The following is a 20711-nucleotide window of genomic DNA, read 5'->3' on the forward strand; positions in this document are numbered from 1 at the left end:
CTTCAGGATACGGACATGTCAAGAACATGGGAAGCCAATCAAGATTCCCAGTTATCTCTTTGTCTCGACAAATTGGGGAGGATAAGATTGGCTTTTGTTTGAGAGATTGATGGTAATCTACACATTAGTTAATTGAAAACCTCTTTGCCGCACAAAGTGCCATGAAAACAGTGTAATCCCAATCATTGATCGGAACAAATCAAATAAGAGGCGGAAATCTCTCCTTTCACAGGAAAAGAGGAAGCTCTTACTTATGACACATTTGTTGTTAAATCTGCAGGTTACACCCCCACCCTGATAATTTACTGTGTCTGTCCCCCCACTAAAGTGTCACTTGAATAAAAATCATCCTGAAAGTCAGTTTAGCAGGAAAAAACAGCATTTGATTCACTTTTCAGATCAATTTATGTAGGTTTTTTTGTGTGAAATTTAGACCCTTTTTTACGTTCAATATCATTTAAGCAGTGAAAGCTCTGCTGTCTGCTTCCCATCTCTGAGCACTTTCAGTGATAGATTGAATAAAATAATAATTATATGATGGAAGTGAGCAGAGCGGAATAAAGCCATCAGAAAGTAGAGCAAATAACGGAGACAAAAACTTTTGAAATAGAGATTTTTTCTTATTTGAACATCCTCTGAAGGCTACTCAGCAGAAGGGGTTTGAATCTGACTTTTTGACCTCATCTTCATCCGACAAATCATCCAAAAAAAGATGTCAAATGGTCAGAGATTAAATCTTGAAAACACACTGTCGCCTTAAGCAAAATAATATTTTTGTATGTCAAAAACTTGGAGCCATGTTTTTAGGTTTATCTAATGCAATCTGAAATTAATGTTAAATTAAGTGATTTATAACCATCTAAACCAACAAAGCAGTGTGTAAGTCTTTCATTAAAGTGACAAAATAAAAATAACATAACCGAAATTGGAGTTTCAAGGTCACTGCTTTGACAACGATGATCTAACCGTAGCAGCTTTTATTTGAAATGACTCATAGTTGATGTTAAAGGTTAACACCTTCTTCTGTCTCGTCTGACATTGAAACGGTTTAACATATTGGGCCGATACGATTCCATTCTCTTATTAGATCAAACCCCGGGACAGAACTGCCGAGGACGTCCTTGGAGACGGAGGGCAAAGCTTTAGCAGTTTATGGTAAAAGTCACTGTGCTGTTATGATCAGCTCCAGCAGCAGCAGCCTCTACAGCAGCTGCACGGGGCTGAAGAGTGTAACACTATCTGTTTGTAATTGTCCATTACCGCAGCGGTTGTTTTTGCTCAATCTGCCGCTGTTAAACGTCCCCTGGTGCTGGATTTTGAGACTGCACACACAATAACAATATTTTTGTTAACCCAGTTACGCAGACATCAACCCAGGAAAGTCCATTAGCACTGGGGAGGCGGCTAATGTGTGAGGGGCGCCCTGTGCGTCCCCAGGTGGACGATGAAATGGGGATTTTCAGCCTGCTTCCCCTCCTTTAACCCCGACACAGCCCTGCAGCTTTGGCTTTTACCACAAATCTGGATTTCAACACTTCTTTGTCTTTGTCACCTGACAAACTGCAGTTATGTGAAAACAAGGCTTTTAGTGTCGAGCATGTTATGAGCATACCAGGTATAAGCTGTATTACTCCAATCTTCTACGACATTAGGGCTGCAGCTAGTGATTACTTGTTTTGTATATTTTCTTGAAAAATTACCGAAACATAGTTGATTGTGAAAATAGTCTCCGATTGATTTTCTGTCGACTGACTAATTGATTAATCGACTAATCGTTTCAGGTCTATATGACATAAAAACCTTGTTATAGAATCTGTGTCATAATTGTTCGATGATGCATTATATAACAGCAAATGCAGTTTGTTTTACCGAGCTTCTGTTTTCAGAGGAACAGGTGCATTAACACAAGAGAAGCCTCTTTCTGTTCTCTGATGTTGCGACTAATTGATTGTACATGTAATAAGTGGACATTATTAGACATGGCAGAGTCTGTGTTTTAATCATTTCCCCAGTATAGAACAAAACAAAAAGTACAGAACAAGCACATCCACATATAACGTATTTGTTCCATAACGTGCACCTACGTGGTCCGTCTCTTGGAGAGTAGTTGAGGAAGCAGAAGCCGATCAACAGGAGGACGACTGTTCTCCAGGTCATTTTGCGCAGCATCTGCAGGCAGCTAACTCCTCTCCTCTGCATGGATCTGAAAGCCAACACCACTGAAGTCCCAATAATAAACACAAACCTGGAAGAAACAGCAGTATTACGCGATTAAAATTTTTTATATTTGCACACAAACATGCATATTTGTGTATATTAAAATAGGACTGAAAATGTCTGACAGTACCAAACCTACCATGGCATGACAAGATCTGCCACAGTTAGACCTGCAACACATCCAGAGGCATACATTAATATCAATAGACACACAGATACTTGAATTTGATGGCATTATACAGAGTTCACAGTTCTTGCCCTTTTCTAATCTCTGCAATCCAAAAGGACTACGAGGTAAATTAAGAACAATGTTATGTCCTTAAAGTGCTGCTTCAGTCATTAACTTTCCATTTTGAAAAGGTGAATAAATATCTACACTCCTGTGACAGCAGCAAAGAGAAGATTAATCAAACCACCCCTGAAATCAATACACCCTTGTAGATGTGGCAAAGAAGCTATTATACGATTTAAATTGAGAACACCTCTAAATAATGACATGGATTTCATAAAAGTTGCAGTGCGATTTGTTAAAACTTTTATTTACATAGGGAAAAGGCACTCAGCTCGCTTTAACCTTTCAACACCCACTGTCTCTTTGAGTGGCGCCTTGCTCCAGGGCACCTCGAGAGCTGCTGCTGCTGCAGGAGGTGAGTACTACTCATTTACTGCCCCCTCCCAGATTCTCCCCGCTGCCATTTAAACACTCATCCCTCCTTTTTCCCGTCTCCTCCCTGGTTGTTAATAACAATAAAAATCTATGGATCGTGCATTTGATTTGGCTCGTATGAAGAATGGCATCCAGTGTGTTTGGTTTGAGACTGCATTTATCATAATTAGTGACAACGGGTCAGAAAATGCTGCAGTCATGATGAGGAGAATGCTGCCATTGAATAATAGCCTTGAGTTCACACATTCATTTCATATCTGGCTTAATGTGAAAGAAGACGGAGGTTAATATTAGAAGTATCGGCTCCTTCCATTAAACAGACTGACCATTGTGAGCTGTTGGTCCTTCCAGCTATTAAGGGCTGTTTTAATCAAACTCTGGTGCAGTTTTGAACGCAGTAATCGAACTTGTGCGGACCAAAACAACCGATCTGAGACCTCTTGCAAGAGGTGGTCTAGGGCCGTTTCCAAGCGAACCAAAACGTAGCGGATAACGGGCTGCCTGCACGGGCATTTGTTGAGATACACAGGTAAGACACAGGTAAACGACAGGTTAACATGAGTGGGAGAGGACAGATCTGGACTTCTGCAGAAGTCCGATGTTTGCTTGACATCTGGGAGAAGAGAACATACAGAATATGCTAAAGAGAGTCCACAAAAATAGTGATGTTTATAAAGTAATTCCAGATAAACTGGAGGAGAAGAGATTTGTGTGCACAGTAAATCAGTGCAGAGTCAAAATGAATAAACTTTATATATCAAAGTCTGCGATTCCCTGCATTGAAGTAGCAGCTCTCAAGACGAAAAAGATAAATTTGCATTTTCGTATACTCGCACCTCAACAAATGCATTTTTTGATTTGGTCCGCTTTAATTTGTGCACTGTGAAACTGAACCAGACTAAATAGGAAATGAACCATAAGCATCAATTTCATTCTAGTTCGGACTAGCCGAACTATGGCCTTTGAAAGCGCCCTAAACCTACTTTAACAGCAGATGTAATTGAATCACAATTGTGCATGTCTTATACTTTACTTAACCATTCCATGGTGCATGTTGAAAGAACCAGTAGCCTCCTCCGCCATAGTTCACAAACACCATCACTGTCAGGGCAAACCTACAAAGACAGTATGATGAGTAAGCACTATAGTACACTGTACACCAGTAATAATTGGATTCATGCAGTAGAGTGAATGATGGAAATATGGGTGAAAACTGTTTTAAAACTATTATAAATACAGCATAAAATCATTCATATCCAACAGCTTTCTTACCATCTGACTAATACTCTGAATTAAGAGGCCAGAGTGGGGGGTGGGCTTTTTATTCCGTCACACTCCAAATGCAAGGTAATGCAATCTAAGCATTATGAATCACTCAGGAAATGAACACTTGTCCTCTGGATCTCCTCACGCAGGAGTGCTGACTAAAGACTTTGCGTCTAATATATGATACACTTTATACTTTAGCACTGGCCAAGCCTGCTGAAACACAGCACACGTGATGGGGAGTGCTTCACTGAACCACACACTGGAGGGAAACGAGGTGTTTGCGTTGCATGTCAGAAAATGGGTGGGGGAACATTACACAACACAAACTTGCAGGGAAATGTAAATGGTTGCATGGTCAAGCGGCTACAGAGGTTTGCTACATCCTACATACTTGAATTTATGTTTTTAATTCATCAAAAAGAAAAAGAAAATATCATCAAGGGGTTCTTTAAGAGCCATAACACGATTAGGACAACCTCTAAGAACAAGACTCTCTGATAAGATGCATTGTATCTACCTCTGCCTCCTCTTGTTTTTCTGCCCTAGATTCAATTAAGAGGTGCACCAAAGCCATTACTGCTCTTTCAGCCCCAACCTGCTGATACAAGATTTTAATCGTCCACTATCATCTCAAAAGGGCTATTAAAGTAGAGTAAACCCTGCTGCATGTGTCCATGTACTCTCTCTCTCTCACACACATATGCATGCAGGCTATCATTTAAGTTTTGACGAACATATCCATTAGTCGCCATAGTGACAAAGACAAGAGGTTAAATCACCGGCCAGATGAGACCCGGTGAAAATCCTTGCAATATCAGAGCTTAGTGGTCATCTTTTTAATCAAAACACTCTGGGTGTCTGATTGTGAATGAGAGCTCCATTTTAGGCAGATTACATTAAAAATACCACACATGTGACACTAGTGGCTGTTAATTATGAATAAGGGAAACTATAAGTGCTTAATTAATATGATGTGCACTGAGATCACTTTGATTTATGTTGCACCAAAGTTAATGTCCAGGTTGAAACACCACAGACTGTTGTTTCTTGGTTCCTAATCAGATTGAAGTTGTAAATATCCCCGTGAAGGTCTCCAATGAGCATTTGTCACTTCAGTAATAGACTTAATTCATGTCTGGGAATCAGTATTCATGATTTATGGCTAACAGATTACAGAAAGACGTGTCTTTCTTGCAGCAGTGACAACTGGTTATGACTCGCTGACAGATGCTTATGGACTTCTTTGATTTGAATCACTGTACATGCATTACCAATTAAGAGTGTTAGCTTTGTACATTTAGCCGTTGCAAATGGATAGTTGCACTCTATCACTGCAGAGTATTGAGTTACCTGCTGTGCTGGCCATATCAAATACACAGACATCCAATCTAGTCATAATAAATTACTACTTGAGTGGAAAGGCCAAGGTTCTTTTTTTTGTGGCCAAACATCAGAGTGTATCTGAAACTGAATCGGAGGAAAACTTGGAGCGTAGTCAAAATAAAGCAGAGAATGACTCAGCCACCTGGTGTTAAATGCGACTGACAATCCATTGCTTTACTGTAATAGCTGTTCCCTCTGTCGTATGGCACTGCTAACTACTGACGGTGCGATTTTCAACAGTAAGGAAACCGGCGACAGGCTTTTAGCAGTGCGGCACAAGATTAAAATCCAAATCCTTTTAGAAAAATTAACCGTACCCTACTGTTCTCTGTATATCATGTCAGTGCAGCCTGAGCAATGATCAGAAAAACCTTTCAGCTCAGAAGAAAAGCCTTTTGCCTTCAGAAATGTCTCAGCATTTATGGTCGATGATGCGTCTGTTTTCTGCAGAAAGTTGTTACTTATCAGGGAGCATGGATCATAAGTCACCGGGCTGAGAGGAGGCACACGCAGCGTTAATCTTGAGCGCTGAGTCACAGTTTGATTAAGTGTGTTGTCAGATATGAGAATTTCCAGTATTACCTATCAGGACATCAATATGTGACAACTATCTGTAACACCAGAGTGACATTTCAGCTAATAAGATTGAGCAGGACTGCGGCAAGCAGTGTAACCGAACGGAAATGAAATCGAAATTTAGACTTTCCTTGAACCTTTGCAAAGTGTACTGAACTAATTCAGCTCCCAAACTAAATAAAACTATGTGGTAATTTGAATTCAGCACATATGCACGGTGGTTTCAGATGGCTTCTCATCCAAAAAGGAAGCCACAGACAGAGAAGATGTCAATTGTCTGCTGGATGCTGCCTCTGTGCTGCTGGATTTCCTCTCGCTCTCCATTTTGGCAGGAGATCTATGGCCGTGTGGATGTGTGCTGATATGTTGACGGTATTATTACATCAATTATTTGGCATGGGGGAGGTCAAAGCCACACCAGCATCCTGTTTCCAGAGAGGCGTGCTTTGTGTCTACCCCCAGGCCACAATTAAGGCTAGCAGGGAGCCCAGATTCAATCACATGCATCACTCCTGTCCAACAGAAACACACTGTTCCAAACCCGAGACACACTGATATCAGAAATCATGCCCAAAGCTACACCGCCTGATAACAAAAGCTTGGGGGAGCATGTGGCCAGACTGTGACCCCTGTAATTATTCATTACGCTGGGCCTGTAGATCTTCATCATGCCTCAGACTGCTCTAAAAAGAATTAGCATGTGAACAGGTCGCATGTGGTGATAGACTGATAGATATGATGGTTGTTGATGGCGTACATACCCTCGTAAAGTGTCCAGTGAGTGCAGACGTGTTGGTTTAGCTTTAGCGGTACTGTGCTCAGCTTCACCAGCCTGTGCTTCGTCCTGTAGAAACAATTATAGGGTAGACAAAATAATGTCACAACTTTGGCTTTCAAGTAACTAAACACCAGTTCGGCTCAAAATAGGCTGTCTGAAAAGTAGCAACATTTGTTAACTCACTGCATGTGACTACTGTATGTAGTATGTTGTTTCATTTCGTGACTGCAATTTGTCTTATTGCAGTTAAAGGCAAGGCAGGGTCGGTGATCTTGAGAAACTAGCAAGAGTACACAAGATTTAAAAAAAATTATCCAATCAAAAAACTGAGCCCAGTGTTGCCAACTCTTTTCTAATGAAAGTAGCAAACAGCACTGGATCCAAAAGTCCCTAACCCCTAAATCTAGCAAGAAAGTTGCCAAGTCTGCAACACTGACAGTCCGTCTGTTCAGGCCTCCATCCATAGCCACTCCCATACAATTATCATTATGAACGTAAATATATCAAAAAGAACGTAAACAACAAACATGGCTATTGTTAGTACTCACAGCTGTCAAGAGCATTTCGTTTATTGATGGCTGTCAGGATGTAATGAGAATTTCAACTAATATAACAAAAATGTTTCTAAAATCTTTACCAACCCCACCTTTAATCTGTGTTTGCATTTGTTAGATTTTTCATTGACTATTCAGTTTAACGTATTAAAGCAATATTAACAGATTATTTGGTCTGTAGGGTCCGATATTCACTCTACTTTTAGCTCGGTTTTGGCCTCCACCAACTCCCGAGGAAGATATTTGTCTCCTTAGCAGCTAAATGGTCTTTAATGTTCACTAGCTAGGTGCTAATTCTGTCTGTTTGTCTTTTAGTGCTGAGTAGGTAGCCTGCAGTGGGTATGTTAAAGCTAAACCGCTGCCTTCTTTAACTCAAATTAAACCTGCAGTAGGCATAAAGTTTTTATCATCATTGGGCAAAAATTCAATAATAACCTTTCAGCATATTGTAATTCAAGTACTCAGAGATAACATGATATCATATTCTGTTGTTATAATGCCTATTTCTTGCTTCAAATGTTTTCAGAAAACATCTTGTAGTGTACTGTTTAGCTGTAAAATTAGAAAGTTGGCTCAGGCTGGTGGGCGGTTGCCGGGTCACAAACTTTCTCATTTTGCAGCTAAACAGGACACTACGAGATGTTTCTAAAAAACATTTGAGGGGAGAAAAAGGCATTACAGTAACAGAATATTTATTCATATTTGATCAGCGCTGCCTAGTTTGACCATTTGATTGTGGGTTTGTGAGTGATTGACAGCTGCTCAGAGACGGCAGGCTCCAGCTCGGCTCTGATTGATTGTTTTCCTCCGGTCTGTGACGTCTTGCAGATGCCATTAGGAGCACCGGAGGACACAGAGGCACATGATTTTTTTTCAGATTACCTGTCTCATGAACTACTGTCAGGATATAGTGACCGCTTTATAAAAATAACCAAATAAACAAATATGATTAAACATCTACCCACTGCTGCTTTAAGGTTGATGAGAACAGATATACTACACCAAAACAATGAGCTGAAAGAAGCTAAAATGCGGCGCTGCATGGAACTGCAGAGCCGGGTGATAATTCTCAGTAGGTTCGCCACTATGAGTGAACACTTTCACATTTCATGTAGTCATTTGATCCAGTGTTGATATAAAAATATTGATTAGTGCAGCTTTAAATAATTTATCTTTTCGTCTCGTAGGAGCCCACTTAGTTGCCTCATGTTGCTTTGAATGCTTACATATCAAAGTGCTGATTACAAGATGTCTTTTAATAGCTCATGAGTTCTGCTGATTGGCAGTAAGTTTGAAATGACCCTCTTCTGTAACAGTGATTGATTATGATTGTTATAATTAATGTTCTTTCTCCTGAAGTGGTCACATCATTTTGTGTATCCTTCACACTTAAACTTTTAAATAAAAAAAAATGGAGAGGTTGAGGACATATTTAGAAATACATAAAATGGCTACACTATCATATACTTGTAGCACAAAAATATGTACATGTAATTCAAAGTTGTTTGTAGGTTTTACGTAACTTGAATTGTTCTGAGATGTAAAAATGTTGACAAAGCCAAAACTCCAAATTGTCACATGGGTCAGAACTCCTCAAAATGATGTTGGCCATGTTTCTACCCTGGGTCATCCTCTGTGCTGTGTGTCGGCGCCTTGTTCTCCCTCCCCTTGTGAAGGCAGAATTGAGATGACTCTGGCCTGTTGCCCTCTCAGTTGGATTAGCCTGACTCGCTGGCCTCCATGCAGCAGTTTAAAGAGCCAGAGCAGGAAGACACCAGCACTAATATGTTATGATGGATCTGCATGCCATCCAGACAGCATATGGAAAACAGAGACATCTTCCTTGGAAGAATGAGAGGAGCCATTCATGCTCACCAAAATTACACAGCAGCTCTTGCCATCAAGCAAGATGATTGGACGGATACGACGCTCTATCTCTTCCATGTAAGTCTGCTGTACAATTGGCTCTGCTAACATTTGTATCAATCATTCCATTAGTGTCTCCCAAACGTCCTGATGACTGGAGTCTCAGAGCAATTTTGGTATGCATCTCAGGCTGCCTAGTTGGCCAATACAAATAATGCAATGTTACTGTTGGATTAAGGCAGTTTTAATGTTTGATTATAAAGAAAGTCAATACTTTTCTGCAGTGATGAAATAAAGGTGGGGCAGTTGCTTTTTATAGGGTTCTTCTGAACGCTTCAAATTCTGGGAAAATACGGGAGTTAAGGGAGCAAACGACGATATAAAAAATATATTTTTTTAAAAGTTTCCATACATTTTTCTCGTATGCACATTACCATTACTTAAATTGTGATTATAATGGTTCTTATTGTCATGTTTAGCATCTCAAAATTGTCAGACTCAAGTCACAAATTTCATGACTTTAGACTCAACTTGACAAAATAAAAAAAGACTCGACTTGGACTTTAATACCAGTGACTTGTGACTTCACTTGGACTTGAGCCTTTTGACTCGAAAATAATGTGATACCTTCTCCTAAGACCAAAGTTTAAAAATGTTATAAGTGTGTGTGTGCACGAAGACTGTGAACTGCCCGGTACCGGAGGTAACTCTGACAGCGTCGGAGATGTTGAGTTTATTTACTTTTTGAGAGGTCCTTCATTGATTTGTTTGGGAAGAGGATTTACTCGTGGGGAAATAACTGAACTGAACAAACTGACTTTTTATCTTTTTTTGTTTATAGCTGGTCCCCGAAAAGTTTTTTTTTTTTTTTTTTAACTCTGGAGTCTGTATTTTTTGGTGAACATCATTGGAACTTGCATTTGATTATCTTACACTTAATTCCCCAGATCCACTTAGTTTCAATCAATTCAACAGCATCCAATCACGTTGCAGGAGAAATCCAGGAAGAACTAACGTTACGTTACTGAGAGCCAGTTGGCGCCAGTTACTGTTGTTAAAATGGCATTACATTCGGTGAAGAGTGCGTTATGTCTTAGAGCTCGAAACTCAAAGTTTAAGACTTAACTTGTCAGACTTGACTTGAGACTTGAGCGCAAAGACTTGAGACTTACTTGTGACTTGTAAAACAATGACTTGGTCCCACCTCTGTTTGATACTAATGAGACTGCCACTGAAGCACTCATTTCTTTTGATTGGTTTATGATCGATCTAAAACTAATCAATCAAATTACTCATCTGTGTCCTCTCATTGCATTTATTAAGATATTAATCTAATGCACTCATCAGAAGCAGCATTTTACTTACATTATCCACGGAGTACTGCGGGCCTTGGCAGCAAAGGGTCTTAATAAATTTTGATGTACAGCGCCTCCTGTAAATGGGACAACAAGATTGAGCTGCCTTGTTCTGATGGAGGAGTAATCAGTGCAGAATGGTATTTTCATTGTGGATGATGTAAAAAACATATGGCTACCTGTAGATGGATGGCGCCACAGCGCATAAGAGAGCGATTATGGCCAGTAAGAGAGCTGCCACCACAAGAGCTGGAAAATAAGAAAAGGACATGGACATTGTGTAATCAGATTGCACCACCTTACATCACAGTCTTTCTGTCTGGAAGTCCGTGTCAGGAGCTTTATGCTGTACATCTCTATCAGAATAGGATCTGACTGGGGATAAAAGGCCTGATTAGCAGTCCAAACTGTCTGCTTTACTCGCCTCTGGACTCCCTTGTGGCTCTCTGTCAGTCAACCAGTGTCAAAGGGGATCCCTCAAGTGACAAATAAGGACCTAATGGAAAACTCTTGGTCGATCCAACTGGGTAATCTAACCCTGCAGGCGTACGAAAAGGAAAATGTAAGGCTACACTGGAACAAGGACAAAAAAACAAAGACAGAAAAGAGCTGGTCAGCCAGAGGGCATCATAGAAAGGACTGAGGTCAAGATGAGGACACAAATACTGCAGCTGAGAAGTCTTTTATTTGCTAAAGAAATAATGAAATCTGCCCAGATCATAGATCAAAGATTGCTCATGTTCATGTTCCTGTACCTGTATCGCTGTATCAGACTTAAATGATGCTAAATGCCACTTAATTAGATTTTTACAAAAACAAAAATCCAAGTTTGCTACATTATTCTTCACCCGTCACCAACAGCAGCACTGAATAACAAGTGAGACATTTTACAGCTGTGCTACTAATTATAAACCTATAACACATAGGCTCAGGAGATATCAGTCTTCTTACGTCAAAGCACAGGAAATAAAGGGGGCAGTACGCACCGTGTTTGTCTTCAGTGGAAAAACAAACAAAATAGAAGCCATTTTTTAAACCTGAGCTTGAATCCACACTATGACATCCACTCTGAACAAAGAGTGGTCACTTAATCGCCTCGGAAAAGTCATGGCATCTCTGCTGCCCAGTCATAAAAACGCCATAAAGCTCTCAGCACATGAAACAACACTAGATCTCTGCAACAGCCATGCTCTGCTCGCTCTATTAGTTATTGTCAGAATAAATAGAAAATGAATGGATGCATTTCAAAACAACTAGATTAAGTTCAGTTCATCGATACGTCTGCTAGAATCGAACAAAACACTTGATAGCAGTCAATATTCTGGATTTCTTTAGGTGAATTAAAACCTTAGCAGGTGACTTGCGGTTCGTGGTACAGCGCAGAATACAGTACTAACACGGTTAAAGGCTGGATCTGATTGTAGCTGCATAGAAATATACCGCACCCGTCGAATGACCTCACAAAGACCAACGATCAATCTGAGACGCTGAAGTAAACTTTGAAATTCCCTAGCAGGGCAACTCTAACCTGTCTCGAGCTGCTGACCAGACCATTACTTAAGCTGAGCAAGTCCTATGGGGAGTTTGTATAATCACTGGTCTGCGGAGCTAATGGAAGCTCATCATACTGTGAGGGGTGCCGTCACGCTGACCATATATCTGCTTGGATAATGGCTACTTGGCCTTAAAAGTCTGATCTACAACATAATCTGCAATATTGTTAAGTAGAGTGTACATTATGGAGAGAGACGCTTTCAAAATCCCATTACGCCCTAATCCTTCCACACTCCCTAATGTATTACCCACAATGCTCCACGCGCGGAGCCAGGCCTTCAAAACAAACAGAAAAGCTTTTCTTTTATCCCTTTTCAAGAAAGCATGTCTTATCTGATCAATACACATCATGTCCCAGGAGATGGATGAGTATTACTGCTCAGTAGATGTGGACAGGCCGAATGATTCCCCTCTTTGCTGACTCAATTAAGCAGAGAGTGGATCAAAGGCTTGGCCTGAGCGTGGACCCAGGTTCCTTTACTGTCGCTGTGTACCACCAAAGCAATCACGTTCACTCTCAGTTATTCAAAACTGCGCGGCTGATTACTGAATGTCATCATCCTGTGTTCTTCATCAGTGTTGTGCACTTACGCAGGTATGCGTTGTTTGGTCTTTTATCGACGGCGGCAGTGCAGCTGGGGTTACTGGCGGCCTCGGACATCTGGATCCAAACAGAGTAATGACCTCCTTCTCTATATGTCTGACTCCACCTGCATCCAAAACAGTGAAATATTGAGGCACGCTTCCCTTAAAAGCACATGAAACCACAGGCTGTTTTTATTTGATCCCCTTACAAATTATATTTCCTCAGAAGCATATATCAAATTACTTTTTTCATCCACTTTTCCTCTTGACCTGACTTTAAGAAAATGGTCTCCCTCTGGTGGTTTTACAACGCCTAAGAAGCTCAGGAGCACCACCTAGTGTCTGCAGACTTAAAGTGCATCCCTTTGTCCTCTCGTCATCTCCAGTTTCAGGTCCCAAAAACATGCATTACACACTCATATTGATCCACTGTTGGGATGACATACTAGCTATCACTTGGAGTGTTTTTTCAAAGGGGAAAAGGAAATCAATAGCAGCACAGTCTGGTTAGAGACCTCAGCATTGATCTAGGAGGCCCAAGACCGGACCTCTGAGAGGGCAAGAAAAAGCACCAGAGGCTTGTCATGTGGCAACCGAAGCTCTGGCACCGTGTTTACAGGTGACCCCCTAATGGAAAACTCTGCCCTGGTATCTTGTCAGTCCTGATTGTTTATAAATATGCCGCTTGTCTCCTCCAGTTAACTTCCCCGCTGAGGTTTCCACAGGACGTGCAGCTTTAATGAGCCCTTTTCATCAATATTGGAATGTCAGGTCTTATTAACCCCAAAAAGGCTCCTGATCAATACCCGGGGAGGTAGTTTAAGGGAGGGCATCACTCAGGTCCACAAAGCAGGTCAGGATTACTCCCCCAGCCCTGTAAATAATCTCACAGACTGCTGATGCCACCACACTATATCATGGCTGGAAACAAGAGCGATACACTCCCACAGGCAGTTAATATGAGTAACCAGGAAACAAATCAGCATTTTAACCTCTTTGGATTGTAGATGGTTTGATGTTATTGATGCTTTGTTAAAATGTTCAAACTTGTTACCCGCAAAGAGTTGCATTCCTGGTCAGTTCCACTTGCAGAGTCAGAGTGAATTTAGTGCTGATCACTGCAGATGCATTGTTGTTAATGGGCTTCACAGTGACCAAATGCTGCGGCACACACTGAGAAGTAAAAACAGAGTATGTAAAACCATCAGAAAGTCTGTAGCCTGGAGGGATCTGATGGGGTCACGATTAAAGGTGTAAGGATTCAATGATTAAAAGGTTTATTTGTCAGATGCACAACTAATATGTGTAGTGAAATGCAATGTGCTCTTAACGGTGTGCTAAAATAAATAAAAAGGAAAGAAATTAAGAAATAAAATAGCCAAATAGCCAATGTTCAGGGCAGTGCAAAGGATTCACTGAAGACAATGTGCCTGTCAATATAACAGAGAAAAATATACACATTTCTCTTGTACAAAATTGGGTTTATTTCTCTGACTTTCCTACAATTTTAGCGTTTGCTTGTGAAATACAGGTTTTCCTCTCCTCAGGTCTGTAAACATAATTCAATTGAAACAACCTAAAAAGGAAAAATGGCTCTTTAGTACAACTGATAAAAGCGAATGTGCACAGTAAGACCATAACTTGTGACAACGGTTTGTAAGTAGATATTAATTTGTTTTAAAGGAGCATGAGCCAAACAAAATAGGAATTACTGGTATAGAGGTTAGAAAAGCAGGCATTGTTTAAATTACATACAAAAATGCAGATGATAGATTTAAAGATCTTAAAATCTGAGGAATTACACCTGATGGGGACATCAGGGGTATCTGAACTTCAGATTTTTAACAGACAGACTACATTACACACTGAGGATGTGGGGTTTGAAAGACATGAGCAATTAATAGGCAGGGGAGGTCTAATGAAAGAGGCTATTGTGTTGCTATATCGGAAATGTAAGAGCCAGTGTTTTTTAAGCTTGACTCATGCTAGGGACTAATGTCAGTAGAGCTGCAATGATTAACTGATCATCAAAATAGTTGGCGATTCATTTAATAGTTGACAACTAATCGATTAATCGGTTTGAGTAATTTTTTAAGAAAAAAAAAAGTAAAAATTCTCTGATTCCAGCTTCTTAGACGTGAATATTTTCTGGTTTCTTTACTCCTCTATGACAGTAAACTGAATATCTTTTGAGTTGTGGACAAAACAAGACATTTGAGGAAGTCATCTTGGGCTTTTGGAAACATTGGTCAACATTTTTTGACATTTTATAAACCAAACAATTAATCAATTAATTGAGAAAATAATCAACAGATTAAATCGACAATGAAAATAATCGTTAGTTGCAGCCCTAAATGTCACGATATCCAAAATTTAGTGCATTTTATTTTATTTTTTAATCATTTTTGTGAGTTCCCCAACTTCAGGAGGGTCCAATGCTAAAACACTGGAGTACTCGTTTAACCTTTCTAGTGGCTGGAAAGATCTGGGTGAGAAACATGAATGCATCACTATGAACCTCTCAAAATTGACAATTGGAGACTTGAGTAATTTTGCTGACTATCTTGGACAACCTGGACAAACAGACAGATGTTGGGAAGATAGTATATATTCCTTACCTTGTAGCAGTAATCTGACGTGTAGAAGACCTGCACTTCTTCTGTCAGCTGGTTATGAAATGTTAACATAGCCTGGTCCATTTTCAGAGTGAGCCCTGCATAGATTCAAAGCAGCACTGATTTATGATGTACACAACGCTTTTTGTACATCATAAATATGAGATAGCAGAAGGGTGTATCAGATCAGTATCATTATCAAGATCATAACACTGGCTCAATACTATTGACTGAGTAAATTCTCATAATAGTGACAGGTCCATTTGTCATAATTAATGTTAACCTTGATTACAGAGGCCGAACATTGATTGTCACAAGAAGCTACAAATTCCTCTTTGGATTGCCATAAAGTGATTGCTCTTTGGTAGAGTGTCAAATTGTCACTACAGGAACACTTTTGATTGTTTAAGACTGAACACCATCCACATCTACCACTAATGAATCCTAGAAGACTCACCTGATTTCAAGTGTCCTCCATAGCTGCTGGTTACAAGGATTAACAAAGTTAGACTTGCTTGTAGCGGTCTCCGGTGCTCCATGTTGCTAGTTGAAAACAGCCACTTCCACTGCTCATCTTTATAACACTCACACCAATATAAAAAGCGGTCAAAGGGCAGCATGCATGCGTGGTTGGTGGTTCCTTTAAACTGGTTTGTGATGCATATGTTTGGAATCACGTTTGGGGTTAAATAAGTCTGCTATTTTGTTGTAGAGATGATGAGTAATATAAGAAAACAGACACTTCACCAGTTTAAAAAGCGTATATGAGTAAGTGTGTGTATTAATGTAGAAGTCAGAGGGATAAGCTCCATTTCCAAACACAATTTATACAACCATTTGACTCCAATCTAATGGTTTTGTTCTTAATCGTGACCTTCCTTTCTAACCAAAACACTGAAAGCACCATTCTCATTTCCCCAACCAGCCGACTGTTAAACGTTGATCACTTGTCACATCCTCTCCCTCTCCTCATTTCATTAACCAGTTCATTTCCCCTGAGCGCCCCGCCGTGACAGATGAGTTCACCGGGGCAATCTCGCAGGAGCAGCTCATTAACCTTTGACATGAACTCCAGCCAGCTTTAGAGCAGCGCTTGCTTTAAAATCTGCTGCCCTGTTGAACAGAGACATAGTGTGCTTTTATTCTGAAGTTCATGTTTTAATATGTGCATATACAATATAGAATAGATAATTAAAGAGTGTAAAAGGGGGAAAATGTCATTGCTGCTACAATAGCTGGCCTCACGCATGCCTTTGTGCAACAGATGACAGTTTATGATTAAACCCATGTTGACATGTGGCTGAGTAGCCTATCAGTAGTGAGGATTTCTGCTCAGGCTTCTGCAGAGACAGCTAAGCACTGCAGGACCTAGGCTCATCTGTTGAATGGATTCACTCCAGTCGCTCCCACTGGCTACCACAGCAGATCTGTGCAACAGGAACCTGGAGCTGAAAACATTCTGCAAACATGGTGAGTACACAACCTCCCTACAGTGTGTGTTCAGCGTCACACAGGGCTGCTCACCGCCTCACACACTTAGTCACTCTCTCACAGTCTAAAACTTCACTACATAATGTTTTATAGCTCTGACAGATGCAAATACATCTGATACAAAAGTTTAATATGTGCCCCTTTAATTCTGCAGAAATAAGACTGACATAAGCTCATTTTCCTGTGTCTTTGTGTAAGCATTAATCCACCTCATGTGATGAATAGACAAGGTTTAAGCCAGTGGGTATTGTCTGTGTGCTGTCCATTCGCTCTGCTGATAGAGCAGATTAGAGGGTTGCTATGATACCTGTTGATGTCATTGCCCCGCTTCAGGCTGTGATCGTGACATCTGTTTGCTCTGGCTTATAAGCATGACCGCTCATCTGTGGACAAAGCCTTTCAAAAGTCCCTTTCTTGATTGTGCAATAAAATCTATTTGGGGAAATGTTGTGAAATGTTGACAGTGGCGTTTAAATTTGGAGACAGGGTCATGACGGCTGATTTAAAACGAGCATAAGTAACTTTAAATCCATGTGACCCTGCATCATGTGTCAAGATTAGGAACTGAGTGACCAAAAACAGTGCACCCACCCCCTCCCACCACCACATACCTTTGAACCAGCTAGACTTTTAAACCAGGAATGCAGCCTCTCATTGTTTCCAGATGGGATCCTGTGCAACCAATCACAGATTGTGTTAGTGAAACTGCCCCTCTCAGATCTGCTGTACTGTTGCCTCTGCTCTTTCCTACCAGGCTGGTAAAATACAGAGTCTGACCGAGGCGGAGAGGAACCACCTACTCCCCCTGCTACGCAACGCTCAGTGGGTGGAGGTTGTGGGACGGGATGCCATTTATAAAGAGTTCATTTTTAAAGACTTCAATCAGGTATCTAATATATCATAGTTGAATGCACAACTCACAAAATTCACATAACTAGCAACTACTGTACATTATCTATATACATGACTGCATGATTTCTTTACCTTTCAGGCTTTTGGTTTCATGTCCCGAGTGGCTTTACAAGCAGAGAAGATGGACCATCATCCTGAGTGGTTCAATGTCTATAATAAGGTATAAATGACTAATTATGACACATTAAAATGAGATTACAGCCCTTAGGGTGGGTGGATGTTTTGGTAATCGGTAAATGGTCCTGATTGACTGAGCTCAATATTGTGACCATGTACAAAAGCTTCAAATCTATTAGACTTTTAAAGGTCCCATATTGTAAAAAGTGAGATTTGTATGTCTTTTATATTATAAAGCAGGTTTAAGTGCTATATAAATACTGTTAAACTATCAAAACACTCAATATACGGAGAAGCACACACAGCCAGTATTCAGAAATTGTGCGTTTGAAACAAGCCGGATTTCTGTCCATTTGTGATGTCACAAATACACAATATTTGGACCATTACACGGTTTTAAACATAAACATTCTAAATGTGTCCCAGTTTATTTCCTGTTGCAGTGTATGTGAATAACATCAGCTGACAGGAAGTAAACATGGATCCAAGCTGTTGCCTAGCAATGCAATTCCGTTGAAATGCGCTAAAATGGAGCGTTTCAGACAGAGGGTAAATACAGGCATATTCAGGCAGACTGTATGAGGAAAATAAATGTTTTTTTAACATTACAGCATGTAAACATGTTCTAGTAGAAACACAAAATACAAGTATGAACCTGAAAATGAGCATGATATGGACCTTTAACCAATGTCAGAATCAGATTGATTTTGCCAAGTATACGTACAAGGAATTTGACTCTGGTTTTATGCAGCTCTCAATGTACTTATATATAGATAGAAAAAACAAGGACAACAAAGCTGACAAATAAAGGCGAGGAATAGACAGCTGTTATGTACACAAGTAGTGAAAAAATAAGTGTATATATAAATATATATATAAAAAGCACCAATGACCAACAATAAAATAAGAATAAAATAATAAAATAAAATGTCTATATACAAGTCAAGTGTTCTGGAAGCTGTAAACAACACAAATAGTGCAAAGAAATAAATACTGAATGGATATACATGGGCTGGATTATTATGTACAGTATGTAAAAATGTCTATATACTGCATGTACAATGAGTAGGATCTACATTGTACTGTTAATGCTTTCATGTTCGCGACATAAAGTAAAGTGATTAGTGTTGATATTTACAGCGTGTTGCTGCCCCTCAGTGGCCAAAAAAGAAAAGAAATTATGCTCATTAAAGGTCCCTTATCGTGCTCATTTTCAGGTTCATACTTGCATTTTGTGTTTCTACTAGAACATGTTTACATGCTGTAATGTTAAAAAAAAAACTTTATTTTCCTCATACTGTCAGCCTGAATATGCCTGTATTTACCCTCTGTCTGAAACGCTCCATTTTAGCACATTTCAACAGAATTGCAACGGAATTGCGTTGCTAGGCAATAGTTTGGGTCCATGTTTACTTACTGTCAGCTGATGTTATTTACATCCACTGCAACCAGAAATAAACTGGGACACATTTAGAATATTTACATTTAAAACCGTGTAATGTTCTAAATATTGTATATTTGTGACATCACAAATGGACAGAAATCCTAACGTCTTTTTTCAAACGCACAATTTCTGAATACTGGCTATGTGTATTTCTCCGTATATTGAGTGTTTTGATAGTTTAACAGTATTTATAAAGCTTTATAATATAAAAGACATGAAAATCTCACTTTTTACAATATGGGACCTTTAATACATATCTTTAAAATATTTTTTTTCTGACCCAGAAATTTCCATTTCAGTAGCACTAAAATGGATACACCAAACTTTCTAGTTTATATTCTGAAGGTTTTTACAGAGGGGTTTGTTTATATGTAATTAATAGTCTGAGTTTTTTTATATGCCGTTATATTCCTAAAAACATGGCGAAAATGGATTTATGGCTGTTGAGAAATTTTTCTGATTGTGATACAAAGTGATTCCCCTCTGTAAAGCCTTGTCAACAAAATGAAACAAGAATTTTGAACCTGGTTTTATCCAATGTTCAGATTTCTGCTCTGGAAATGTAAGCATATTAGTACATATTTAATAAGATAATACATCATTTGCATATTTAAACATACATTTGCCATAGATATTTCACTTTATATAATCTTTTTTGGCTTTATTGGAAGGCAAGAGTGGAAAGTTGGCTGGTTTGAGGCTTTCTGATTAAAGCACCAGCTTTTGTCTAAAGCAAACAGTTACTTGAGAACAATGAGCCTTTTCTAGTCATATGATGAGTTCCCTGCTCCATTTTCATTTGTTCCCCCAGGTCCAGATCACTCTCAGCACACATGACTGTGGGGGGCTGTCCCAGCGAGACATCACGTTGGCCACCTTCATTGACCAGGCATCCCTGATGTGAGCAACACACATTATCAGTCATTTCAACAGTGGAAATGGAAGTCACAGCTCTTCATTTATTCATTCCACTGAGAAATCTCTGAGGACGTGACCTGCAAATCCAAAGAATATGAACCAATTACGTACGTTCAATGAATTGTGAAAAAAGCTGTAGCTGCAAAAGGGTCTAATGTGTTTTAAAAAAGATGTTGTCGGTGTTGCACATGTTGAATAAATGAGATTAATAGCCAACGGTAGATGGTAAAATATTGTTTACACATTTAAGTCTTTAAGTAATTTCTCAGCAACCATTCCAGTTATTATACAGATAACATTCACAATGTGTCCCTCTGTCACAACCAGTGTCTTATGTGCCAATAATTGTTAATAAATGTTTATTTCTCTGTTAAACTGTTTTTGTCATAACTAAAAAAAAAATGACCAAA

At 39.6% G+C, this 20711-nt stretch overlaps 2 protein-coding genes across 3 annotated transcripts in view; one reads left to right on the plus strand and one right to left on the minus strand.

Moving 5' to 3' along the window:
* Positions 1–17615, minus strand: part of LOC141774256 (heparan-alpha-glucosaminide N-acetyltransferase) — a 29035-nt gene extending 11420 nt beyond the window's left edge. The window contains exons 1-10 of one of the 2 annotated variants that reach the window (XM_074646775.1): positions 17522–17615; positions 15423–15517; positions 13859–13977; positions 12811–12929; positions 10845–10914; positions 10676–10742; positions 6874–6956; positions 3923–3999; positions 2357–2387; positions 2085–2245 (exon numbers count right to left, since the gene is read on the minus strand). In XM_074646775.1, coding sequence (XP_074502876.1) covers positions 2085–2245; positions 2357–2387; positions 3923–3999; positions 6874–6956; positions 10676–10742; positions 10845–10914; positions 12811–12929; positions 13859–13977; positions 15423–15503 — 808 coding nt within the window. In that variant the 5' untranslated portion in view covers positions 15504–15517; positions 17522–17615. Of the gene's footprint in view, positions 1–2084; positions 2246–2356; positions 2388–3922; positions 4000–6873; positions 6957–10675; positions 10743–10844; positions 10915–12810; positions 12930–13858; positions 13978–15422; positions 15518–15876; positions 16189–17521 lie in introns of those variants that run through there. The other variant, XM_074646774.1, reaches the window with a different exon arrangement.
* Positions 16752–20448, plus strand: pcbd1 (pterin-4 alpha-carbinolamine dehydratase/dimerization cofactor of hepatocyte nuclear factor 1 alpha). Its single transcript, XM_074646779.1, has 4 exons — positions 16752–16889; positions 17665–17796; positions 17902–17982; positions 20195–20448. Exons 1-4 carry the CDS (start codon positions 16887–16889, stop codon positions 20285–20287), a joined length of 309 nt encoding a protein of 102 aa, XP_074502880.1. The 5' UTR covers positions 16752–16886; the 3' UTR covers positions 20288–20448.
* Positions 20449–20711: the final 263 nt, after the last annotated feature.

This window comes from Sebastes fasciatus, chromosome 9, assembly GCF_043250625.1.
Source record: "Sebastes fasciatus isolate fSebFas1 chromosome 9, fSebFas1.pri, whole genome shotgun sequence".
Taxonomy (NCBI): Eukaryota; Metazoa; Chordata; class Actinopteri; order Perciformes; family Sebastidae; genus Sebastes; species Sebastes fasciatus.

Excerpts from the sequence above, each read along its gene's own strand:
- pcbd1 (XM_074646779.1), top strand. Across the intron at positions 17,797-17,901 it reads TTTTTAAAGACTTCAATCAG|GCTTTTGGTTTCATGTCCCG; the intron begins GTATCTAATATA and ends TTTACCTTTCAG. Across the intron at positions 17,983-20,194 it reads GGTTCAATGTCTATAATAAG|GTCCAGATCACTCTCAGCAC; the intron begins GTATAAATGACT and ends TTGTTCCCCCAG.